Source organism: Monodelphis domestica, chromosome 5, assembly GCF_027887165.1.
Source record: "Monodelphis domestica isolate mMonDom1 chromosome 5, mMonDom1.pri, whole genome shotgun sequence".
Lineage (NCBI taxonomy): Eukaryota > Metazoa > Chordata > Mammalia > Didelphimorphia > Didelphidae > Monodelphis > Monodelphis domestica.
Genome location: NC_077231.1, coordinates 432,848 through 451,511, shown reverse-complemented (window position 1 = coordinate 451,511; position 18,664 = coordinate 432,848). Strand labels below are relative to the sequence as shown.

Genomic DNA, 18,664 nt, shown 5'->3' with positions numbered 1-18,664 from the left:
GAGTGAAGCCTCTTCCTAAAACCCAGGATTTGTTCAGCAATTCTAGGAAAGGAAATGATGCAGTCTTGAAGACAAAGGGTGGGGGAAAGCCCCCTACACTTCAGGATTGGCTCTTGTGAAAATTCTGTCTGCATAGATTTTTTACTTGGTAGGAACACATTTTTAAGAGATTTTGCAAAAAATCATGGAATATGTAAAGGACCAATTAATATCCCAAGTAGAGACCTACATGGAGTAAAGCACTGTAGGCAAATATCCAATGGAAGTATGGAATTCTGAAGAGCAGACCTCCTACATCCGCCAAAGAACATTCAGCTGGCCCAAAAGGCATTGATGGTGCAGCCTGCCCCTGATATCCCTACACTGGAAGGGCAAAGCTGGGAAATCCCTAACCTTCTCAGGGCTCCAGGATACTCCCTAAGGCAGAGTTTCCTCACCCTTTGGGTGTCATGAACCCCTTTTCAGAGAAATGTTTTCCAAGAAGCCATTGCTTTGGAAACAGATATCAAGTAAGGGCTGTTTGTTCAAAGTTCATGATCAGGGTAGCCAGGTGGCCGAGTAGATAGGGAGCCAGACCTGGAGAAAAGAGATTCTGGGTTCCAATCTGCTGTCAGAGACTTCATAGCCGAGAGACCCTGAGCAAGTCACTTAGCCCCCATTGCCTAGCCCCTGCTGTTCTTCTGCCTTAGGACTAATAACCAATAGGTAGTTTCAGTTCTGAGAGAGAAAATCAGGGTTCAAAAGGGTGCCAAGTCTCTGCTCTACGAGGAGATCACCAAGCCACTGGGGTCCCCATCCCACCCAGCACAAAGAAAATGTCACAATGGCAGAGGGCAATCAGGGAGGACCCCAGAATGATTTTAAGTGGTTTTCCATAAAGAAACGCTTCCAAGAACATAGGAATTCTAAGACACGGGAAGCCAACACGACTTGATTTCCATCTTAGCTGGTAAAACACTTTAGGGTTCAGAAAGAGGGCTTTTACCTTATCCCTTGCCTCCATATTGGCTTTGCTTTCTAGCAGCCTCTCTACTATTCTTAGATTCTCTCCAGCTGCGGCATAATGGAGGGCCGAGCTGCTGCTCTCATCCACCATATTGGGGTCTGCCCCATGGAGGAGCAGGATGCTCACACACTCCTCCTGCTGGCACTGTACAGCCTGTCAGGAGAAGAGCCAGAAGAAGAGGTCAGCCCAGAGGGAGGCGCCTCCCCATCCCTGCAGGACCCTGAGACCAGAAAAGCTGAGCACTGACCTTCATTAGAGGAGTGCGGTGGTTGCTGTCACAAATGTCCAGTTTGCAGTGTCTCTCTACTAAGAAAGACACAACATCTGGATACCCAGCGGCACAGGCCAGGTGCAGAGCTGTCCTATGGAGGAGAAAGAAATAGGTGATGGTTCTACCCTCAAGGCATGAGGACGCTTAGGCCTCCCCTCGAAATCTGTGCCAAAACCCCCCACCAGGCCCCTGCGGGCACCTCAGCAAACACACAGATGCTTTCCCTCGTAGTGCTCATAGGATGGACTGAGGAGCTGGGCACAAGGTCAGGGAGACTCAGCTTTCACTGCCTTTTGGCATGGGAGGTCTAAGAAGCACATAGTAAAGGGGTTTCTCATCCTCCCTTGGAATTCCTCCATGAGAGCTCTGTGAGCCCTAACTGGGTGATCTCAAGAAGCTAGAAGAGGAAGAGAAGTTTCCCTTCTCCATCCTCCCAGCTGTAAGGCTGTGGGCTTGCATATAGCCACAGAAGGAAGGAACCAGCATTTATTAAGTGTCTAACATGTGCCAGTGGGCACTGTGACAACCACTTTGCAAATACTCCCTCCTTTGATCCTTGAAATTACCCTGGGAGGTAGGTTCTATTCTTACCCTCATTTTCTAGTTAAGGAAACTGAGACAGACAGAGCATAATTGGCTTACTCAGGGTCGCAGAACTAGAAGATGTCTGAGGGTGGCTTTAAATTCTGTTCTTTCTGATGTTCCAGGCCCTGCATTCTATCAGCCCTTGAAATACATTAGTAATTAAACAACACAGAAATGCCCCAAGTAACATTTTTACATCTCCTAAGAATATTAAATACACATGCTTAAAGAAAAAAGTTTAATTAGAAAAGGGGGGAGACTTCCGGTTAAGATGGCGGCTTAGAGAAAGCTAAAGTTCAGATCTCCGGAAAACCCTTCCCGACCGATCTCAAACTATAAGCTCCTAAGGCGCCGAAATTCAAAACGATCAGCAGCATAGACCCTGGGAATCCTCCTCCTGGACCTGGACCTGGATCAGAAGGTACGGCCCCCCTCAAAAGCCAGAACCCGAGATCACTCAGACCTAAGGGGTAGGAGCACAGAGTCCAAGGCTCCGGGAAGCCGCAGCTCTGCCCCGCTCAGAGAGCAGGGTCGTCTGAAACAACAACAACCCTCAGGGCCTTCTGTCCGAGTCCCAGTGAAAGTCACTGCCCTCGGAGCTCCGGGAAGCCGCAGCCCATCCCCCCGCAGGCCGACAAAACAGCCTCATGGCCAGCTATTCTGAAGGCAACTTCTGGAAAGCAACCCGACCCAGAGAGCCGGGGGAGAGTGTGGCCCCCTGGTCCGACCCTTCCACTCCAGTTCCAGTGAGGCATACTCAATTTAACCCAGGGAAACCTCATAGAACCGACAATCTGCCCAGGACTAAAGCCTCTAAACACCAGACAGAAATAAGAAAAGCTAATCCTCCACTTTCAGAGATGGCAAACTCCACAGAAGCACAGAAGCCCCAAAATACCAAGAAAAATAAGAAGAAAGGGGCGACTTTGGACACATTCTATGGAGCCAAAATACAAAATACAGAGGAGATAGAATATATACAAGAAAATGCTCCAAAATCTTCCAAAGGAAATGGAAACTCTCCACAAACCCATGAAGAATTTGAATCAGAAATGACCAAAAAGATGGAAGCCTTCTGGGAGGAAAAGTTGGAAATAATGCAAAAGAAATTCACACATCTACAAAACCAGTGTGATGAAACTGAAAAGGAAAACCAGGCTTTAAAGGCCAGAATCAGGCAGCTGGAAGACAACGATCGTGTAAAAGAGCAAGAATTAATAAAGCAAAGCCAAAACACCAAGAAATTAGAAGAGAACATAAAATATCTCACTGACAAGGTGACAGATCTGGAAAATAGAGGGAGAAGAGATAATTTAAGAATAATTGGACTCCCAGAAAAGCCAGAAATAAACACCAAACTCGATATGGTGATACAAGATATAATCAAAGAAAATTGCCCAGAGATTCTAGAACAAGGGGGCAATACAGCCACTGACAGAGCTCACAGAACACCTTCTACACTAAACCCCCAAAAGACAACTCCCAGGAATGTAATTGCCAAATTCCAAAGCTATCAAACAAAAGAAAAAATCCTACAGGAAGCCAGAAAAAGACAATTTAGATAGAAAGGAATGCCAATCAGGGTCACACAAGACCTTGCAAGTTCTACTCTGAATGATCATAAGGCATGGAACATGACCTTCAGAAAGGCAAGAGAGCTGGGTCTCCAACCAAGAATCAACTACCCAGCAAAACTGACTATATACTTCCAAGGGAAAGTATGGGCATTCAACAAAATAGAAGATTTCCAACTTTTTGCAAAGAAAAGACGAGAGCTCTGTGGAAAGTTTGATACCAAAAATCAAAGAGCAAGGAATACCTGAAAAGGTAAATATTAAGGAAAGGGGAAAAATGTTATCTTCTTCTTTTACTCAAACTCTCTTCTATAAGGACTACATTTATATCAATCTATGTATACTAATATGTGGGGGAAATGTAATGTATAAATAGGGGGTAAAGAAAGACCAAATAGAATAATCTTTCTCACACAAAGATTCACATGGGAAGGGGAGGGGAAGAAAACTCCTATAAGAAGGAGAGGAAGAGGGGAGGGGGGTTACTTAAATCTCAATCTCAGGGAAATCAGCTCTGAGAGGGAAAAACATCCAGATCCATTGGGATCTTGAATTCTATCTTACCCAACAAGGGTAAGGAGAAGGGAAAACCAAGGGGGGGAGGGGGAGAGGGAGAACAAAAAGGGAGGGAAAGAGAGGGGGGAGGGGGAGGGAACAAAAAGGGAGGGACTAAAAAGGGAAACATCAAGGGAGGGGACAAGGGGGACGGTTTCAAAGTAAATCACTGGACTAAAAGGTAGAGCCGAAGAAGAAAAGGTTAGAATTAGGGAAGGCAATCAAAATGCCAGGGAGTCCACAAATGACAATCATAACTTTGAACGTGAATGGGATGAACTCACCCATAAAACGTAGACGAATAGCAGAATGGATTAGAATCCAAAACCCTACCATATGTTGTCTTCAAGAAACACACATGAGGCGGGTTGACACCCACAAGGTCAGAATTAAAGGATGGAGTAAGACCTTCTGGGCTTCAACTGATAGAAAGAAGGCAGGAGTGGTAATCATGATATCTGATAAAGCCAATGCAAAAATAGACCTGATCAAAAGGGATAGGGAAGGTAATTATATTTTGTTAAAAGGGACTATAGACAATGAGGAAATATCATTAATCAATATGTATGCACCAAATAATATAGCACCCAAATTTCTAATGGAGAAACTAGGAGAATTGAAGGAAGAAATAGACAATAAAACCATACTAGTGGGAGACTTAAACCAACCATTATCAAATTTAGATAAATCAAATCAAAAAATAAATAAGAAAGAGGTAAAAGAAGTGAATGAAATCTTAGAAAAATTAGAATTAATTGACATATGGAGAAAAATAAATAGGGATAAAAAGGAATACACCTTCTTCTCAGCACCACATGGCACATTCACAAAAATTGACCATACATTAGGTCACAGAAACATAGCACACAAATGCAGAAAAGCAGAAATAATGAATGCAGCCTTCTCAGATCACAAGGCAATAAAAATAATGATTAGTAATGGTACATGGAAAACCAAATCTAAAACCAATTGGAAATTAAACAATATGATACTCCAAAACCGTTTAGTTAAAGAAGAAATCATAGAAACAATTAATAATTTCATCGAGGAAAATGACAATGGCGAAACATCCTTCCAAACCTTTTGGGATGCAGCCAAAGCGGTAATCAGAGGTAAATTCATATCCCTGAATGCTTATATTAACAAACAAGGGAGAGCAGAGATCAATCAATTGGAAATGCAAATGAAAAAACTGGAAAGCGATCAAATTAAAAACCCCCAGCAGAAAACCAAATTAGAAATCCTAAAAATTAAGGGAGAAATTAATAAAATCGAAAGTGATAGAACTATTGATTTAATAAATGAGACAAGAAGCTGGTACTTTGAAAAAACAAACAAAATAGACAAGGTACTGGTCAATCTAGTTAAAAAAAGGAAGGAAGAAAAGCAAATTCACAGCATTAAAGATGAAAAGGGGGACAGCACCTCCAATGAGGAGGAAATTAAGGCAATCATTAGAAATTACTTTGCCCAATTATATGGCAATAAATACACCAATTTAGGAGAAATGGATGAATATATACAAAAATACAAACTGCCTAGACTAAGAGAAGAGGAAATAGTATTCCTAAATAATCCCATATCAGAAATTGAAATCCAACAAGCCATCAAAGAACTTCCTAAGAAAAAGTCCCCAGGGCCTGATGGATTCACCTGTGAATTCTATCAAACATTCAGAGAACAGTTAATCCCAATACTATACAAACTATTCGACATAATAAGCAAAGAGGGAGTCCTACCAAACTCCTTTTATGACACAAGCATGGTACTAATTCCAAAGCCAGGCAGGCCAAAAACAGAGAAAGAAAACTATAGGCCAATCTCCCTAATGAATATAGATGCAAAAATCTTAAATAGGATACTAGCAAAAAGACTCCAGCAAGTGATCAGAAGGATCATTCACCATGATCAAGTAGGATTCATACCAGGGATGCTGGGCTGGTTCAACATTAGGAAAACCATCCACATAATTGACCACATCAACAAGCAAACTAGCAAGAATCACATGATTATTTCAATAGATGCAGAAAAAGCCTTTGATAAAATACAACACCCATTCCTATTAAAAACACTAGAAAGCATAGGAATAGAAGGGTCATTCCTAAAAATAATAAACAGTATATATCTAAAACCAACAGCTAATATCATCTGCAATGGGGATAAACTAGATGCATTCCCAATAAGATCAGGAGTGAAACAAGGATGCCCATTATCACCTCTACTATTTGACATTGTACTAGAAACACTAGCAGTAGCAATTAGAGAAGATAAAGGAATTGAAGGCATTAAAATAGGCAAGGAGGAGACCAAGTTATCACTCTTTGCGGATGACATGATGGTCTACTTAAAGAATCCTAGAGATTCAACCAAAAAGCTAATTGAAATAATCAACAACTTTAGCAAAGTTGCAGGATACAAAATAAACCCACATAAATCATCAGCTTTTCTATATATCTCCAACACAGCTCAGCAGCAAGAACTAGAAAGAGAAATCCCATTCAAAATCACCTTAGACAAAATCAAATACCTAGGAATCTACCTCCCAAGACAAACACAGGAACTATATGAACACAACTACAAAACACTCGCCACACAACTAAAACTAGACTTGAGCAAATGGAAAAACATTAACTGCTCATGGATAGGACGAGCCAATATAATAAAAATGACCATCCTACCCAAACTTATTTATCTATTTAGTGCCATACCCAGTGAACTACCAAAATACTTCTTCACTGATTTAGAAAAAACCATAACAAAGTTCATTTGGAAGAACAAAAGATCAAGGATATCCAGGGAAATAATGAAAAAAAAACACATATGATGGGGGCCTTGCAGTCCCTGACCTAAAACTATATTACAAAGCAGCAGTCATCAAAACAATTTGGTACTGGCTAAGAAACAGAAAGGAAGATCAGTGGAATAGACTGGGGGAAAGCGACCTCAGCAAGACAGTATACGATAAACCCAAAGATCCCAGCTTTTGGGACAAAAATCCACTATTCGATAAAAACTGCTGGGAAAATTGGAAGACAGTGTGGGAGAGACTAGGAATAGATCAACACCTCACACCCTACACCAAGATAAATTCAAAATGGGTGAGTGACTTAAACATAAAGAAGGAAACCATAAGTAAATTGGGTAAACACAGAATAGTATACATGTCAGACCTTTGGGAGGGGAAAGGCTTTAAAACCAAGCAAGATATAGAAAGAATCACAAAATGTAAAATAAATAATTTTGACTACATCAAACTAAAAAGCTTTTGTACAAACAAAACCAATATAACTAAAATCAGAAGGGAAACAACAAATTGGGAAAAAATCTTCATAGAAACCTCTGACAAAGGTTTAATTACTCATATTTATAAAGAGCTAAATCAATTGTACACAAAATCAAGCCATTCTCCAATTGATAAATGGGCAAGGGAAATGGATAGGCAGTTCTCAGATAAAGAAATCAAAACTATTAACAAGCACATGAAGAAGTGTTCTACATCTCTTATAATCAGAGAGATGCAAATCAAAACAACTCTGAGGTATCACCTCACACCTAGCAGATTGGCTAACATAACAGCAAAGGAAAGTAATGAATGCTGGAGGGGATGTGGCAAAATAGGGACATTAATTCATTGCTGGTGGAGCTGTGAACTGATCCAACCATTCTGGAGGGCAATTTGGAACTATGCCCAAAGGGTGCTAAAAGAATATCTACCCTTTGACCCAGCCATAGCACTGCTGGGTCTGTACCCCAAAGAGATAATGGACACAAAGACTTGTACAAAAATATTCATAGCTGCGCTCTTTGTCCCAAAACTGGAAAATGAGGGGATGCCCATCAATTGGGGAATGGCTGAACAAACTGTGGTATATGTTGGTGATGGAGTACTATTGTGCTAAAAGGAATAATAAAGTGGAGAAGTTCCATGGAGACTGGAACAACCTCCAGGAAATGATGCAGAGCGAGAGGAGCAGAACCAGGAGAACATTGTACACAGAGACAAACACACTGTGGTATCATCGAACGTAATGGACTTCTCCATTAGTGGTGGTGTAATGTCCCTGAACAACTTGCAGGGACCCAGGAGAAAAAAAACACCATTCATAAGCAAAGGATAAACTATGGGAGTGGAAACACCGAGAAAAAGCAACTGCCTGAATACAGCGGTTGAGGGGACATGACAGAGGATAGACTCTAAATGAACACTCTAATGCAAATACTATCAACAAAGCAATGGGTTCAAATCAAGAAAACATCTAATGCCCAGTGGACTTACGCGTCGGCTATGGGGGGTGGGGGGAAGGAAAAGAAAATGATCTATGTCTTTAACGAATAATGCTTGGAAATGACCAAATAAAATATATTAAAATTAAAAAAAAATATGCAAAGCCCTTCAAATATTTAAAAATATAAAAAAAAAAGAAGGAGAGGAAGAGAGGGTTTTTTTTTTACTTAAACCTTAATCTCAGGGAAATCAAGTCTGAGAGGGAAAAACATCCAGATCCATTGGGATCTTGAATTCTATCTTACCCAACAAGGGTAGGGAGAAGGGAAAACCAGGGGGGTGGAGGGGGAGAGGGAGAACAAAAAGGGAGGGAAAGAGAGGGGGGAGGAGGAGGGAACCAAAAGGGAGGGACTAAAAAGGGAAACATTAAGGGAGGGGACAAGGGGGACTGATTCAAAGTAAATCACTGGACTAAAAGGTACAGCTGAAGAAGAAAAGGTTAGAATTAGGGAAGGCTATCAAAATGCCAGGGAGTCCACAAATGACAGTCATAACTTTGAACGTGAATGGGATGAACTCACCCATAAAACGTAGACGAATAGCAGAATGGATTAGAATCCAAAATCCTACCATATGTTGTCTTCAAGAAACACTCATGAGGCGGGTTGACACCCACAAGGTCAGAATTAAAGGATGGAGTAAGACCTTCTGGGCCTCAACTGATAAAAAGAAGGCAGGAGTGGTAATCATGATAGCTGATAAAGCCAATGCAAAAATAGACCTGATCAAAAGGGATAGGGAAGGTAATTATATTTTGTTAAAAGGGACTGTAGACAATGAGGAAATATCATTAATCAACATGAATGCACCAAATAATATAGCACCCAAATTTCTAATGGAGAAACTAGGAGAATTGAAGGAAGAAATAGACAATAAAACCATACTAGTGGGAGACTTAAACCAACCATTATCAAATTTAGATAAACCAAATCAAAAAATAAATAAGAAAGAGGTAAAAGAAGTGAATGAAATCTTAGAAAAATTAGAATTAACGGAGATATGGATAAAAATAAATAGGGATAAAAAGGAATACACCTTCTTCTCAGCACCACATGGTACATTCACAAAAATTGACCATACATTAGGTCACAGAAACATAGCACACAAATGCAGAAAAGCAGAAATAATGAATGCAGCCTTCTCAGATCACAAGGCAATAAAAATAATGATTAGTAATGGTACATTTGAGTTATTAGATCTTTGTCAGATGTTTTTATTATAAAGACTGTTTCCCAATTTGTTGTTTCCCTTCTAATTTTGATTGCATTACTTTTGTTAGTACAAAACCATTTTCATTTAATGTCATCAAAATTATTTAGTTTGCATTTTGTAATTTTTTCTCATTTTTGCTTGGCCTTAAATCTTTCCTTTCCCAGAGATCGGATAAGTATATTATTCTGTGTTTACCTAATTTACTTATTGTTTCTTAATTTATGTTCAAGTCATTCACCTATTCTGAGTTTATCTTGGTATAGGGTGCGAGATGTTGATCTAAACCTAATCTCTCCCATACTGTTTTCTAATTTTCCCAGAAGTTTTTCTCAAATAGTGAACTTTTGTCCCCAAAGCTGGGATTTGGGGGTTTCTTGTAGACTCCGGAGGTCACTTAACCCAAGTCTATTCCAGTAATCTTCCCTTCTGTCTCTTAACCTTCAATTTCTTTTTCTTCTCTAATGGCTACGCCTAGTGTTTCTAGTACAATTTTAGATAATCGAGGTGATAATTGGGCATCCTTGTTTCCCTCCTGATTTCATGGGGAATGCTTCTAATTTATCCCCATTGCAGATGATGTTGGCTGATGGTTTTAGATACATATTGTTTATTATTTTTAGAAAAGGTCCATCTATTCCTTTGCTTTCTAGTGTTTTCACAATAGGAACGAGTGTTGTGTTTTGTCAAAGGCTTTTTCCGGCATCTATTGAGATAATCATGTGATTTTTGTTGGTTTGTGCTTGTTGATCACCATATCAATTATGTGAATGGTTTTCCTAATATTGAACCATCCTAGATTCCTTGTAAATATAAATCCTACCTGATCATAATGAATAACCCTTGTGATCTCTTGCTGCAGTCTTTTTGCTAGTATTCTATTTAAGATTTTTGCATCTATGTTCATTAAGGAGATTGGTCTATAGTTTTCTTTCTCCAGTTTTGATCAACCTGTCTTTGTAATCAGTACTCTATTTGTGTCATCAAAAGGAATTTGGCAGAACTCCTTCTTTGCTTGTTATGTCAAATGGTTTGTAGAGTATTGGGATTAGTTGTTCTTTGAATGTTTGATAGAATTCACTTGTGAATCCATCAGGCCCGGAGACTGTCTCATAATCTTTCTTCCTCAAAGCAGCATGCCTAGCTCTTCAACATATATACATTCTTCCTCGAATGCTTTCACTTCACATTTCCTCAGCTTCTGGATTTCACATGCTTTACTTCTGTATTAACTAACCCTAAATTCTTCACCTTAACTCAAGCCACATGCAAAGATGGGTTAGGCCTTTCATCTCTTACCCATTCACTACTGCTCTGCTTATGAACTTTCAAGTTCCCTTACCTGATCACAATCCATTGTCACTCCAACTCTTCCTCTGCCTAAAAACCCTACCCTCTGTTTCTCATCCACACCATGACCATTCTAATCCCAGGCTGTGTGCTCCTGCACTGGCTACACTCTTCTTTTTTCCCCATCTTGACTCCTTGGTGTATAATTCAACATGCTTGTTCAACTCTACACAGTCTTCTTTTTCTTGAGTCTCCTGTCCGCTTATCATATTGCCTATTGCATCCTGCCAGCCTGACCCCTGGATTCCTCCCACCATCTGCTCTCTTTGGTCCCTATCCCCAAGCTGCTAAATGAAGGTGGAGAAAATCAAGCAACTGTGCTGCCTGGGACTACTAAAAATTATGTTACCTAACCTCAACTGAGTTTCTCACAGCCAGGAGGTAATCCTTTTATATCTACCTGATAATTTATTAACGCACTATACTACTTAACACAGTAGCTCTTCCAAACCTTTTCATTCCTGTTCTAAGCTCCCATGATTCATCTGGCACCTTCTCAGATGAAAATCTTGCTTCATATGTAGCTGAAAAAAAAAGAGACTCTTTCCAGACACCTCCATCCCTGCCTTATGTAATCCAAATATCTTCTGCTACTCTCTCCTTCACCCATCTCCCATGAAGAAGTAGTCCCTCCTTGCCAAGGAAAAGCCTTTCCATATAAAAGTGCTGCAATTCCAGCTTATCTCCTCCCACAGTTAGCACCCTCTATCTTCCCTGTTCTCCTTCATCTTGAATCTCTCTCTGCCTACTGGCTACCTCTCCACTCGCATATAAACATCTTCTCCCCCTGTTCCCCCAAATCTTCACTTCATCTATCCCTCCCCACTCTCATCCCACATTTCTCCTGCCCTTTGTGCCATGAGGCCATGAGAGATCCCATGACAATAAATGCCCCTCCTGACATTTTCTTCTTACCTCTAAATTCTGACTCCTCAGCTTTCTAGAGTTACTAACGATTTCTGAATTGAGAAATAAACCAATGCTTTTTCTCAATCCTCAGGTGGCTAGAACTTTCTGAAACCTTTGACAGTGTTCCTCTCTTCTCCTTGGTACTCCCTTCTCTCTAGGTATGGGGACACAACAGTCTTCTGGTTCTCCTCGACCCCATCTGATCCTCTCCTCCAGCTCCCTTGCTGATTACATCTCCATGTGGAGTGAGACATTTGTGTGTTATTATCAAGGTTATCATTATTAATGTATCCAAAATGATAATGCCTAGAACCCCAGTACAATTAGTCTCTCTTCAACCTATCCAGAATACAAGGGTCTCTTAAATGCCTGAGTGAGACTGAAACAAATGATGCCTTTACTATACCATACAAAGCATCTTGGGGATTCTGGGATGTGTCCTTTCAGTTGATACCGAGTTGTTAATAAGTTTGTGCCTTCTCCCAGTTTCTGTAAACCTTAGCCCATATGCCACTTATCTATCTGCATTCTGAGTGACTATGCAGATTAGAACCTCAAACCAACCCCTGACCAGAGTGTTCCAATGGAATCTGTGTGGTTATACAAATTAGAACCTCTAACTGACAAGAGGGTCTAACTGAATCTGAGAGTTGGAGGGGGTTCCAACAGAGTATGGAGCAGGCCAGGGATGTGAGAGGGGCTTTTCACCAGGTTTTTCTCGCTCAATAAACAACTGTATTGTGATCGTTGGCTTCCCAGTCTCTTAAAGAGTGACTAGACCAGCACTGCACACACTCCCAATTCCACTGACTTTCTAGAATAAAAGGACCATCCCTCCAGCCCCTTTACCCTATTTCCTTTCTCTGTACAGGCGGTTATTCAGGTGCCTAGCACATCAAGTAAGTACTTAATCAGAGCAGTAATTACTTTCCTGCCTTAACTTACTTTCCTGCCTTACACTTCCTATCGGGGCAGTATGGAGTGGTCTTTGCTTCCATGTTGCTGTGGAGAAGGAGTAAGTGGTCCCCTGGCTGAAAGGACTGCTTTTCTCATTCGTTCAGAATGGGTAGAAAGGAGGGTGACGTGACACCAGCTTTGGCCACCTGCTATCCAATCTCTAGGAGGGAAAGCGTGACCCCAAGGCTGGCCTGAGCCTTGGCGCTGACCCAGGTGCTCAGAGAAGAGCTTTCCCAAGATTCACAGGGGAGGTTCTTCCCGTGGGCCTCCCCCACCCCCTTCTTCTTACCTGTTGAGATCGTCCACTTTATTAATGTCTTTTCCTTTGGCTAACAAGAGCCATTGTATTTTTCTACAGTCTCCAGATAAGGCGGCTCTATGTAGCTTCCCGAGGAATTTTTTTCGTATCCTGTATCCATCTTTGGCTGTTGCCCCATTAATTCCCACGTCCCTTCGCGGGGAAGTAGGGCCACAGGTCTCCGGCTCTGTTCGTGTCCCGAAGAGACGCATCCCTCCGGCGGCCAGACACTTAAGCCGTGATGGCCCAGCAGTGGAAACCTTTTAAAGGCGGGAGACAATTGCTGCCCTGGCAACGCTAGCAAAGGAATGGAACTACGCATGCCTATGTCAGACCCGGTCCGGGCTCCTGGGGCCAATGAAGAGGTGGAGCACAAGTGCACCCCTGTGAGCTCCAGGCGGATTGGTTCCAAACCAGAGGGGCTGTTTCCCTGGTTTGGTTCTTTAGAGCCTCTCCCTGAAATGGGACTCAGAGGGGAGGCCTGGGGCTGGCCAGAGATGGGACCGCGCCTGGAGGAAGGGGATGACCGGCTCAGGCATTTACTTTTGTGAGCCCGGGCACAGAACTTCCTCTCCCAGCCTCAGTTTTTCCTCCTGTACTATGAGCACGTTGGACTAGATCATCAACCTCTTCCTGCCTTTCATAACCCCGAGAGGGCAAAGGCAGCCCCACTGAAAACTAGCCCCCACCCACCCACCCCAGGCCCCTCAGGGAGGCCCTGGGACTATCTCTTCCCCGTTATTGGCTCTGCTGAGAGATCCCGTCCCAGGGAAGGAGAGCTGGCCTCTCAGCCAGCAAGAGCTGCCTCCTCCTGTGCTCTGCAGACATCCTAATGCTCTGAGGAAGCAGCCAGCTTTCAGCACCTACTATGTCCCCCGGCATTCTGCTAGAGGGAAGAGCACCTGCTCTCAAGGAGTCTCGCCTTCCCTCTGCAGACACACTAAGCGCAGATAGATAAATGATGAGTAAATAAATGGTTGTTCTGAGGTGGGTCCTGGCAGGGACGGCGAGAGCAGGGGAACGTTTCAATGAAGACAGTAATTGGGCGGAGTTGGAGGAACGCAGTGTCCCAAATGCTGGTTCTTGAGGAACGCCTTCCATGCAAGGTGGCTGGAGAGAATAGCCAGGTTGGGGACACGCTGGGCACCTTTTCCGGTGATTATCTTAGTTAGTGAGATCAACATGACCATCAGGATCCAGAAGATGCTGACAGGCTGGACTCGGGAGAGAAGACAAAATGGCAAAATCAAGTCCTGCATTTGAGTTCAAAACAGCAATCCCACAAGTACAACAGAGCAGGGGTACTTGTAGGTAGCAGATCCTGTGACAAAATACCACAACTTTTTCAGAGTCTCAGGGTAGTTTAAGTTCATATTGTCAGAGTAAATCCAAACCCCAAATTAAGAGGATCCCTGACTTCACTGATGGAAGCATCTTGGCCACAAGGGGAACAACCAATAAAGACATAGATATAGATGTCTGTACATCCACTAGTTATCTACAACTCCAAATATGACTTATATGCTTAACTAGAACCACACACATATAAGCATATTGTATAACTACACATGAAAATAATGTCAACATACAAAACTAGTTCATTATAGTCAACTCTACTTGTTTTCCATCTATCTAGTTGGATGGGTAACTATTTATGTATCTATGTATAACTCATTTTAGACACATCATTACACACCCAGATCTATATTGTTTTGCACAGGACTATACAGGAAATACATTGTCACAGACAAAAGAGTGGTTGCCTTAAACTGTGACCGTGAAAAATGTGGTTTTAAATAAAAAATAAGTGGTCGCCATGGGGAAATTCCCAAATATTAAATATACTCAAGTCAGCTGGGTTTTATGGAGATTTTAATCAATACAAATAAAGGAATTAAGGAAAAGGAGAGAGAATAAGAGAAAAATAGTATGAAGGGTCGAGGCCATGAGCCTTAAGAGAGACCAGTCAGTCTTTTATCAACTCACCACAAGATCCTTCCAAGCAAATCTCTAGTGTTCGGAGAGACCCTCCAGTTTAGCTCAGGAAGCTGCACTCAGTTCAGAGCCCCCAGCAGCCTACTTTGACTCCTGACCTCCAATTCAGCTCCAAAGCTGAATTGACTTCAGAGGCCTAAACCCCTCCTTCTAAAGAGAATTTTCTCCTATGTCACCTCCCCTAAATTTTCACATCTACCAGTCACAGTAGACATGTTACAAAGGACTGATCATTCTCAATTCACACCTCAATAGAAGCTTTTTTCCTAGGACTGCCCATTCTTAGTTTTTAGTTCTCACCTTCTCTGGGTAGATTATGTCTTCTGAGTACTTCACACCTCTTTGCTAAGTTTGTCCCTTGCAAGTTTACAAGTTGCCTGACCTTTTAGTGATTAATTTGACCTTCATAGGTACTTAGCACCCTTTTGTATTAGATCTAAAAATAGACCCAGCTTAAGGGCTTGGCCTCACTATAAGTATGGGTTGGGGACTTTTTCATTGTTCAGTGAGGAGTTTTACAACTTTATCTTCCCCTAAGGTATGCCTATAAATATGGGTGGAGTAATTTTAAAGTTCCCAATACATTTCTGATCAAGTACCTCCATTGTTTAAATGGGGAATAACCTTAAACTTAACCTTAAGATAATGTTCCAAGGTAGAGTCTGAGAAATTTAAGATTCACAACATATACGATATTTATTCTTAAAAAGTTGGATATGTCATATACATATGTATATCACTTTCCTCCTTGTGGCTGTGATACTACTATTAATAAATTTGTAGATCATATTTTGTTCCTCTGACAGTCATATACGCACATCCACATAAACACCCAAGTACACAATATACAGCATTTAAAAGTATAGAGAACTCTAATTCTACAGATGATATCCTAGATAATTTCATGGAACATATTTTATTCCTATGCTATTATCACTTCCCTCTTCTGATCATGATGCTGTTCTTTGGGCAACAATTTTTTTTAAATTCCCAATTTGACTAACCAAACCAAACCATCATTTCCATACAAAAAGCAAGCGATGTTTCTACCCAAAGAGTCCAACAAATCTCCTTCATTTTGAGCTTACTTTTCTTCATATCTGCATAATTCATCTCATTCATGGATTTCCCAGCCCCTTCCTACCCTTCCTATAATACAGAACAGAACCACATTCATTTCTATTCACTTTGTGGAGGTAACTTTCACAGTTTATTCTACCCACATTCATTCTCTGGTGGTGTAGAATGCTCTCTTGGTTCACTGTTCATTATCTCATGTGTAGGGTGGGCACACATCACTTACTATGACTGAAAATGACCCAGAATTGCTGGCCCTTCTCTTGAAGAAAGGAGCAGATGTCAATGCTACAGATAGGTTTCAGAGGTAATTTTGTTAAACTTAAATAAGGTGTCTGGACACCGAAAATCGAATTTTTCTCCTTTCATATTGTGAAAACTCTCTTTTGGCTACACAGAACCAACATTAATTTCTTCTTCTTGCTTCCTCCACCTGCTTTTTTTTTATACCCATCTAATTTTATTTATTTATTTATTTGATGAATGGCTTTTCAATTAAACTGATAGGGACTTGTACATTCATTTCTTAAACAATATTTCTCCTTCAACCATAGCTCATTACAAAAATGCCATCAGAGGAATATGTTATAATGAGATACATGCTAGAACATGGAAAGATATTCATTATACAAGAATGAATGGAAATACTTAAAATTATATTGTATATTTAACGGAATTCTTACTAAGTGTTCATTTAACATAAAAGAATAATCAATCTATTTTTTTTTTTTGGTGAGCAAGAGGAATTTATTTTATTATTCTTTTAAACATTGTTTTATTTGGTCATTTTCAAAGATTATTCATTAGAATCAAAGATCATTTTCTTTTCAGACCCGCCCCCCCTTCCACCACCCCTCCCATTGGCAATATGTGATTCCTCTTGGTATGACATGCTTCCTCAATTCAAACTCATTTCCATGTTATTGGTTTTTGCATTTAGATGTTCATTTAGTCTTTCTGCATTCATATCCCCTCCCTCCCTGTAGTCAAGCTGTTGCCTTTCCTTGGTGTTGTTACTCCCCCCATTTGTCGTCTGCTTGAGGGTGGTGCTTTTTTTTTCTCTCCTTTATTCCTGGGGATTGTTCAGGAACACTGCATTAGCCACTAATGTAGAAGTCCATTACATTCGATTGTACCACTGTATCAGTCTCTGTGTACAATGTTCTCCTGGCTGTGCTCCTTCCACTCTGCATCACTTTCTAGAGGTTGTTCCAGTCTCCATGGAATTCCTCCACTTTATTATTCCTTTTAGCACAATAGTATTCCATCACCAACATATACCACAGTGTGTTCAGCCATTCCCCAATTGAAGGGCATCCCCTCATGTTCCAATTTTTTGCCACCACAAAGAGCTCAAGTATGAATATTCTTGTACATGTCTTTTTCCTTATCTCTTTGGGGTACAAACCCAGCAGTGCTATGGCTGGATCAAAGGGCAGACAGGCTTTTAGCACCCTTTGGGCATAGTCTCAAATTGTCCTCCAGAATGGTTGGATCAATTCACAACTCCACCAGCAATGAATTAATGTCCCAACTTTGTCACATCCCTTCCAGCATTCATTACTTTCCTTTGCTGTCATGTTAGCCAATCTGCTAGGTGTGATGTGAAACCTCAGAGTTGTTTTGATTTGCATCTCTCTGATTATAAGAGATTTAGAGCACTTTTTCATGTGCTTATTAATAGTATTGATTTCTTTGGCTGAAAACTGCCTGCTCATGTCCCTTGCCCATTTATCAATTGGAGAATGGCTTGATTTTTTGTACAATTGATTTAGCTCTATAAATTTGAGTAATTAGACCTTTGTCAGAGGATTTTGTTATGAAAAATTTTCCCAATTTGTTACTACCCTTCTCAGTTTGGTTGCATTGGTTTTGTTTGTACAAAACCTTTTTAATTTGATGTAATCAAAATTGTTTATTTTAAATTTTGTGCCTCTTTCTTTGTCTTGCTTGGTTTTAAAGTCTTTCCCTTTCCACAGGTCTGACATGTATATTATTCTCAGATGACCTAATATACTTATAGTTTCCTTTTTATGTTCAAGTAATTCACCCATTCTGAGTTTATCTTGGTGTAGGGTGCGAGGTGTTGATCCAAACCTAATCTTTCCCCCACAGTCTTCCAGTTTTCCCAGAAGTTTTTGTGGGTTTTTGTCCCAGAAGCTGGGCTCTTTGGGTTTGTCATAAACTGTCTTACTGTGGTCACTTATCCCAAGTCTATTCCATGGATCCTCCTTTCTGTCTCTTAGCCAGTACCAAATTGTTTTGATGACAGCTGCTTTATAATAGAGTTTGAGATCTGGGACTTCAAGGCCACCTTCCTTTGTATTTTTTTTTCATTATTTCCCTGGATATCCTTGACCATTTGTTCTTGCAAATGAACTTTGTTATTGTTTTTTCTTAGTCAGTAAAAATTTTTTTTGGAAGTTCAATGGGTATAGCACTAAATAGATAAATAAGCTTGGGTAGGATTGTCATTTTTATTATATTGGCTCATCCTACCCATAAGCAGTTAATATTTTTCCAATTGCTCATATCTAGTTTTATTTGCGTGGAGAGTATTTTGTAGTTGTGTTCATATAGTTCCTGTGTTTGT

General features: G+C 40.8%; 2 protein-coding genes across 3 annotated transcripts in view; both read right to left on the bottom strand.

The window, feature by feature from the left end:
• LOC130454281 (ankyrin repeat domain-containing protein 7-like) overlaps positions 1-13,574 on the bottom strand; it is a 48,920-nt gene extending 35,346 nt beyond the window's left edge. The window contains exons 1-3 of the mRNA XM_056797349.1: positions 12,991-13,574; positions 1,254-1,368; positions 986-1,159 (exon numbers count right to left, since the gene is read on the bottom strand). Of these exons, the coding sequence (XP_056653327.1) occupies positions 986-1,159; positions 1,254-1,368; positions 12,991-13,211 (510 nt within the window). The 5' untranslated portion in view covers positions 13,212-13,574. The remainder of the gene's footprint in view (positions 1-985; positions 1,160-1,253; positions 1,369-12,990) is intronic.
• The window catches only part of LOC100032444 (titin homolog), a 281,885-nt gene that overhangs the window by 107,839 nt on the left and 155,382 nt on the right, over positions 1-18,664 (bottom strand). The gene's annotated exons all lie outside the window — the stretch shown is intronic.